Below are 8,724 nucleotides of genomic sequence, written 5' to 3' on the forward strand. Positions count from 1 at the left end.
TCATTTTCAAAAATTGAAAATGGTTAAGAAAAAAAATGATATCTTGTACTATTTGAGTTATTTTTTTATTTCCAGATTACATAATAAAAAAAGAACAATTTTTATTTTATTTTATATAAAATACAGGAAGAAATGTATGAAATTAACAAGAAAAATCTGTCGACGTAGAAAAGAAAACGGGTCAAAAGAGGCCCAAAATAATAGCAAAAACTCCTTAACCAACATTACACAGAAATCTAACGTTCTTTATTGTTAATTAAGTTTAACTTTTTTTATTGAAATGTATTGGTTTGATTCAAAATATTGACATTGCTCTACATACAGTAAAATATTTTATCAACTGTACATTATTTATTCGAGTTTGAGAATTTTTATTAGGAGTTCAGTTTTCAAAAATATTGAGACATTAGTAATTTGTAATGTAAGATCCACTATGTGTGTATGATTTGAGTTTTACTCATACTCCTTATAATCAGGTTACACTAGTAAAAAATAGGGTTTTTACAGCGCACATTATGCCACGGTTCAACGAAAACCGCAGCATAATGGTGTGCGGTGGCAGTTTTGTAAATAAAACAAACCTATATGCCGCGGTTCTACGGGGAACCGCGGCATATACCCCAGTCAACCATTGCCTTTGACGCCACGTATGAATAAAAAATTAAATAACAGAGTATATGCCGCGGTTCTCTGCACAACCGCGGCATATACCCTGCCAATTTATTGCAGGTGCTGACTGGGTCAGAGAATTCGAAAAGTTACAGGGGGTATATGCCGCGGTTCTCTGGGGAACCGCGGCATATACCCCTGTAACGTCTCAACTTCTCTGCCAGTCAGAGAATTTCAGAAGTTACAGGGGGTATATGCCGCGGTTCCCCAGAGAACCGCGGCATATACCCCCTGTAACTTCTGAAATTCCCCAGAAGGCAGTTGGGGGGCAGTTGTGTTGAGCACGTTACAGGGGTATATGCCGCGGTTCTACGAGCAACCGCGGCATATTCTCCCATCTGAAATTAATTTAATATTAATTTGAAATATTTCGAGGTATATGCCGCGGTTGCCCGCTGAACCGCGGCATATAGTTTGAAAATAATTTCAAAAATGCCATTTCGGATAATTTTTTTAATCAGTATATGCCGCGGTTGGGGGTTAAACCGCGGCATATACCCCTATTATACCGCGGTTAAGTAGGGAACCGCGGTAGATTCCCTCGTTCAGAGTTAAAAAACAAAACTTGGAACAGTGTCGTCTTCTTCGCGTGCCCGTCTCTGTTTCGCGTTTTTCTTCTCCCTCCGACTCTGTTCATCTCCGATTCATCATTTTTCACCGTTTAAACTTCATATTGTTCGGTCATTATTGATTTTTGACGAGAAAAAACAGTTTTAGCCGATCAAAATCGTTTGAAACGCGTCATTCCCTCTCCGCTGCGATTTCGTTTTTTTTGCACCAAGCGTTTTCGCCGTTCCTCTTCCAGGTATTTATGCCCTTTTGCATCTTTAACGTGGTTTCTTCATTAGTTTTTACATAATGCTATAATTTTGGTAATGTATGAAGTTTCTATAGTTTTGGTAATGTATGGTATAATTTTTGCTTTAATTTTGATAATGCATGAAATTGTTATAGTTTTGGTAATGTATGGTATGATTTTTGCTATAGTTTTGGTAATGTGTGTTGTAGTTCTTGTATGTAATTGGAAGTTTGATTTTTAGTAGCTTATCTTTTTATGTAATATTTAGGAATATGGATCGAAATTGGATTAATTTACCACGTATTAGTGCTGAGTACGAGAGAGGTGTAGAGGAATTTATACAATTTGCGCAACGTAATGAGGGGAGAACTGATGATGAAGTGAAGTTTAGATGTCCTTGTGTGAACTGTTTTGTTAATTTATATGATATTACATAAGTCTTGAAAGAAAATTTAATGTTGTTATTTATTTTGACAGATATATGGCTGATCATCCACATTCTTCAGGGGATGAGGCTCCCCCACCCAGATCCACTAAAGGACCCACTAGGATGAAACAACTATTAATCAGGAAAAATAGTGGTGAAAGAACTCCGGTGAATGTGAATGTCACCACGGGTGTGGCAACTGGCCCCTATGCAGATGACTTCCGATCATACCTTGGAGTAGTGGCACGTGATAAGATTAGCATTCTCATTCCATCTTTTGATCATGTGTCCGAGGGTGATCGGAACATTATTTGGCAAGATATATTGGTAAGTTAGTTAATAGCATTTGAATTATAATTTGTTTATATTGATAATTTTGTACTAATACAACTTTATTATGTTTTTTTCAGATGACATTTGACATTCCAAATGTCCCAACACTTAGAAATAAGTGTTTGTCAACTGTTGCAGAAAATTTCAGAAACTTTAAAAGCAAGTTGACATCAAGGTACATCTTTGGACACCTTAAACATAAAACTCCATGTAATGCATATAAGTCCATTGATGAGGAGACTTGGCGGGTTTTTAAAGAGAGTCGGATGTCAGAGGAATGGCAGGTTAGTGTAGTTCATATTATTCAATTCCTCATTAACAAATATATATCATATGAACTCATTAATTAATGTGTATGTGACAGGCAATTAGAAGCAAAGCACAAGGAACAAGTGCTAAGAACAAAAACCCCCACCTATTATCTCGTGGTGGGTATAGGAAGCTTGAGGAGAAAATCCTCAAGCAAAAGGCAGATGCTATACCACCATCTCAGAGTGGTAGCCCTCCTCAGCCTCCTTCTCCACCGTCTAGACATGAGAAATGGAAGTTGGCCCGTATGCGACCATCGGGCACCTACTCTTCCGACACTGCACGAGAGATTTCTGAAAAAATTGTAAGTTATCACTGTTCCTAAAATAATAAATATTGTCATTATACATACTACATTAAACTATTTAAAGAATAATGGTGTTTTGTAATGTTACAGGACGCCTTGGTTGAGCAGAGCTCCCAAGGCCAATTCACTCCAGAGGGTCGCCAGGATATTCTTGCTGCTGCAATTGGACGACCTGAGCACCCTGGACGTGTACGTGCTGCAGGTCCTGGAGTAGGCATTACGGATTATTTTGGGAGCTCTTCTCGTCAGCCTTCATATTCGTACAGCGATACACAAAGGATGACAGAAGAGATCACAAAAAAGGTCCGACAAGACCTTATGCAGGAGATCAGGGCCGAGGTGAGGGCTGAATTCCAGATGCTCTACCAGGAGCAGTTTCAGAGCATGCGCCCGATGCAGTCTCCTATAGAGGAACATGTGGTCCCTCCCCCTCCCACAGGTAAACTTAATAAACATTTATGTGCAATTATTTCTATCTCTTGTATAATCTAACATTTACTCTGACAGGGAGAAGCGGCAAAGGAAGTTGTTCCGCATCAGCCATCCCAGAGGATGACATGGACGATGGTAGTCCATGTCTGCTATACATTTTAGAAGAAGATGAGATGGTGCTGGTAGCTCGTGGAACAGAGTTTAGGTCAGCGACTGTATGTCATGGTATGCAACTATTAGAGGATGAGGTGAAGGTCTCAGTGGATGAAATGATCATGCCAGATGCCTCGGTTCCACTGTCCACGGAAGAGATTTTCACTGTGGAACAAGCATATAAGTCGTTTATCACTTGGCCTAAATTTTTGGTTAAACCAGTTTCTGACCCCTCGGTATGAAATTCTTCTTTACACTTCTCAATTTTAAAGGTTTTTGATGTCAAAACTTATCTTATCTTTTCATGTAACAACAGACGCAGGAACAACAGAAGATTCCTCTATCTGAGGATGACCCTCTTTCTTCATTGCATCTACTTGCTGACATCCTTGATGATAAGCCTTTGGAGGTTCAGTATGATGCTAATGTATTTGGGCATGGCTCTGAGGTCCCAATATACCTTAATAGCCAAGATGTCCGTGAGCTTGCGTCGGGAACACAAGAGTTGAATATTTCAATTATTCAACTATGGACGATGTAAGTCTATGACCAATTATTTATATATAAAATTGATTTATATATCAAGTATCCTTATATCAAAGTTAATTTTTGATTTCAGGTATATGTTTGGGGTCGCTAATAAGTTGGGGCGTTCTGATGATTATGGATTCATTGATCCCCAAGAAATTCATGAATCAAATGATTTTGACCATATCAACATGAGTCTGATAAGAAGTTTTGGAAGGGGCAAGAAAATATACTTTTTGCCTTATATATCCGGGTAAGTGAACTTTGTTAACATAATAATGTTCCATATGTGATTTTAATATTTAATAGTTACGTTATTATGAATTTCAGGCGCCATTGGCAACTTCTTGTTATGTCTGTGCAAGACAACTATGCTTTGTGGTTCTGCTCATTGCACAGGCCTCCTCCCACACAACTCAGACAAGCAATTGATTGGTAAGAACCTCAATGTTTGGACTTTCTTTGTTATATAACTGAATGCTAAAACATTTTTTTATATACAGTTCTATTCCAGCAAGTATGATGATGGAGGGGAGATCAATTGCTAAGAGTAGAAAGATTGCTTGGATTTCTCTCAAGGTTTGACATATGCTAAAGTCTGACTTTGTTATAATTGTTTTATAACAAATGTTATTCACTAACTATTATCAACTGTGATGATATATTGTAGTGTAACAGACAAAATGGGTCATATGAGTGTGGATACTATGTAATGTATTGGATGACCCATATTGTTCGTTCTCACATCACAAGAAGCTGGGAAACGGTAATATTTAACTTTAACAAATTTTGATTTTTTAACAAATGTTGAATTCATATACACTAATTAAAATGAATTGTCTTTTGCAGAGATTCAAGACTACTACACCAGTTCCTGAGAAGTCACTACTATTCATTAGGAACGCTGCTGCGAAGTATATAGTTAGATTATACAATAGCTCTTAGATTTAGATTTAAACAATGCATTTGATTAGATAGAATTTTCTTAGACTCTCTACTTTATTTGATGTTGAAATACATTTGAACATGTGTTTGTTATGTTGAAATTGAATTTCTGTAAATGTTTTTATATGCAGGTCTGTTTTTGTGGTAATGGATATCACAAAAACAGACCTGCAATTTTAAAAAACTGCAGGGGAATATGCCGCGGTTCTAACCACAACCGCGGCATATAGTGCTTCGTTTTTTTTTACAAACGAGACATATGGCCGCGGTTTTGACACTAACCGCGGCATATTCGTCGGCCTATATGCCGCGGTTGAACCGCGGCATATAGTGCATTTTTTAATTTTTTTTTTAAATTTTTTTAGGGTTTAGGCAGCGGTTCCCTAGACAACCGCGGCATATTCCGCAGCCTATATACCGCGGTTCGAACCGCGGTATAAAGTGTCTGACTTACTACCGCGGCTGAATATGCCGCGGTTCAAGAACCGCGACGTATAGTGAAAATGAACCGCGGTAAAAGCCCTTCGCTGCACTAATGTTATGTTGTCTTCCAGACTAATTTAAAATATAATGTGACCGTTCATGAGTGATTAGTAGTTTTATTGCCCTCAAGCCTTAAGTGTAAGTGAAGATCACAAACGAAATAAAGTTTATTATAGTTTGGTTCTTAATATTAACACCATTTTTCATATGTTATATAAAAATATCTTAATTTATCAATTAAATTTCGGTACCTTCTTAAAAAAGTCATATTAATTCTAATTAAATAATTAAAACTTATTATATAATCTGAAAATCTCAATTGAACTCCTTAAGATCTTTTATATTAAAACGAGTTCTAATATTAACAAAAGAAAATCTCTAATTTTTTTCATATTTATATACTTTAAAAGACTTACTAATAAGTAAAGAAATTGTATAAAAATGCATCCCTAGAATAGAACCTAAATGCCATATACTTAATAAGAGATAAGTGAAGTAACAAAAACACTGCTCAATATATGCTACTCATTGACAATTTAACCAACTGCACAACTACTCATAATCTATGTTGCATTATTACATCACCTGCACCCACCAACCTGAACTTGGCACACCCTTATGCACCACAAACAGCATGTAGTACCCCGCCGGCGCAATCTCCGCCGTCGAGGGCCCCACCACGGTCGCATAATAAGCCTCTCCGCCCAGATACGTAACCCCTCGCAACTTCAACACCACCATCCTCTGATTCTGTCCAAAAGAGTGCGTCGTAAACGACGGTGCCATGATCCTAATCGACACGTCACTCGCCGAAACGAAATCAGCCACTGAGAACGTCACGTAACAAAAAACCCTAAACCCTAAAACGTTATTATTCGTCACATACCTAATCGTTGGCCGCACCGGATTAAACTCCGGCGCCAAATACGGCGGAGAAAACGCCTCCAAGCTAAGATCAGTTGGGTACTCAACCCCAGTGAAGTTGTAAAAAACGTGAGGGTTGCTACCACCAACTAAAACCCTTCCATCTTTCAACAACACAGCTGATGAGTGATACAACCTAGGTCTTGCTGCCGGTGCCATAACACTGAACCGATTCACCGTCTCCGATGGCCGGAATATCACCGGCGTCAACACCGGCTCACGGCCACGTTCCCACCCGGCGGTTCCTGCCCCCACGCCGTTAATTATAACGACATTACCGTTAGGGAGCAGAAGCATGTCGCCCATTGCTCGTGGCATCGGCATTTTTTCCATCACCCAGTTAGGGTCAGGATCAGTGAGTCTCAGCCTCCCGCACGTGGCAAGAGCTTGAATGAACATCCCACGCACGGCGTTTTCGAACGAGCCACGTGGCGCTCCGCCGCAGACCACCACTTCAGCTTGGAGTGGAGCTAGGTTTTCGTCTAGTGGGAGAAGAACGGAAGAACCCGAGCTAGGGTAGTTACGAGGATCTTCGCCAGGAATTGGAGGGAACTCTTTGATTACACTGTTCTGTTTGTAGTCAAATAACACGGATTTTGTGTTGGCGAAGATGAATAGGTTTCCATCGGGTAAAAGATGGACGAAAGGGTATAAATTATTTTCACTTTTATCGGTAGTTCGTTGAAGAAAGTTAAGAGGAATAGAAGAAGAATCGTTGTTAGGGTTAGCGGTTTTAGGTAAGAATTCGTAGTTGAATTGCCTTCTACCTCCAACAACAATGACACGAGCATCTGGGAGTATTTGGTTCGTCGCATACCATCTTCTCTGCGACAACAAACGTGGGAATTCGACCCAGTCGCAGGTTTGGTCGAAGCATGGGGTGAACATGCGAATGTTGCGTTCACCATCGTTGTAGCCCCCGGTTTGAATCAAAGTACCGTTGGGGAGAACCGAGGCCGAGGAACACCAAGTGTCGGTTTGTATCATTAAGGGTCGTAGAGTGTTTGTGAGTACGTCGTATAGTAGGGAGTGAGCGGAACAATCGAGTTTTAGGGCAATGTCAGAGGGATCGACGCGACAACGGCCATTGGAAAGAGGAAGGTAGGAGTGGCCAAAATCAGTTCTGTCAAACATGATGACTTTGTCGTTGTGTAGAAGTTGCATGTGCATTGGAGATATGCCAATGCTTGGGTGCAAGAGTTGCCATTGTCCTTGGTTTGCGAAGGCTGACGGCAGAAACTGAGTCTGAAAACATGGAAATAACGAAGCCAGAATAAAGGGTATTATTGCTATTAGGATCATGATAGGTAGGAAGAAGGAGAAGTGTTGGAAGAACGTGGTTGAGTTTATTGGTTAAGAGTTGGTGGAATTGAAGTAGAGTTTAATTTAGATTTGTGTGTAGAGAGTAGAGTGTGTTGAGAAGAAGAGAAAAAAGATGCATTGATATAATAGAAAGGAGGGTATCTTTGAAAGGAATGGTTGATTCTGCAGCTAAAGGGACGCAGGTGAAGCAGTGCATATGACACCAAAAACCTACACATCTTCACCTTATTTTAAATCATATTGCTCACATGTTCAGAAAATACAGGGATCATTAGATTTTGAAGTATTCGTCCTTGAAGCTCGAAGATCCGTAATAATTTTGAAGTGTTTAAAAATAGAGTAAAAACTATGTCAGAATAACGACCGTATATAGGATATATAAAATGTTGTAGATAGTTTTGGCATGTGATGATGTTGATGCACACTACAACATAACTCTTAGCATCCATTAAACCTTCATGTTGATTATGAGTAGGAAAATATTTTTTTAACAATTTTTTTTATAATTTTTTTTACAAGCACTTGTATTTTGTAATTGGTATGTTTCAAACATATGAACCAATAAAATAATAACATATATAATTTATTGTTAAAAAATTATTAAAAAAATTATTAAAATATCAGATCTTATAATTATTGTGCATGTATCAGTTAAAAATCCACTTTAAATAATCGGAAACTACAAAGTTTGTCTACTTCAAACAACTATATACATTTATTTTTTAAATTTAGAAATTAAAATATATTAAAATTCGTAATAATAATAAATTTTAATTTTGCATTCAAATATATAGAATATTTAATCCTATTGTGTAAAAAATATGAATTATAACGTGGATCTAGCCTACCCTCAATTCATATATTCTTTTAAAAGAATTACTATTGATAAAGGAAACATATCTTATAAAGATATTTAATCACAAATTTATTTTATTAATATTACATGAGCGTGATTATCATCTATTATAAGCATAACAAAAAAAATTTAGTTGATAAATTCTGATAATGTCATTTTGAGTCTCAAATAAATGCGTCGAGTTAGGTATTAAAAATACTTCGCCGTATTAAAATAAATATGAGTAAAATTTAAAA

The 8,724-nt window shown here is 37.8% G+C and overlaps 1 protein-coding gene across 1 annotated transcript; it reads right to left on the reverse strand.

Annotated features, from left to right (window-relative positions):
- Nucleotides 1–5,852: 5,852 nt before the first annotated feature.
- LOC124824758 (glyoxal oxidase-related protein) lies at nt 5,853–7,780 on the reverse strand. The gene has a single exon (XM_047297259.2). It carries the CDS (start codon nt 7,609–7,611, stop codon nt 5,962–5,964), a length of 1,650 nt encoding a protein of 549 aa, XP_047153215.2. The 5' UTR covers nt 7,612–7,780; the 3' UTR covers nt 5,853–5,961.
- Between the last annotated feature and the right edge of the window lie 944 nt (nt 7,781–8,724).

This window comes from Vigna umbellata, chromosome 5 (genome assembly GCF_029865625.1).
Source record: "Vigna umbellata cultivar VRB3 chromosome 5, Vumbellata_1.0, whole genome shotgun sequence".
NCBI lineage: Eukaryota > Viridiplantae > Streptophyta > Magnoliopsida > Fabales > Fabaceae > Vigna > Vigna umbellata.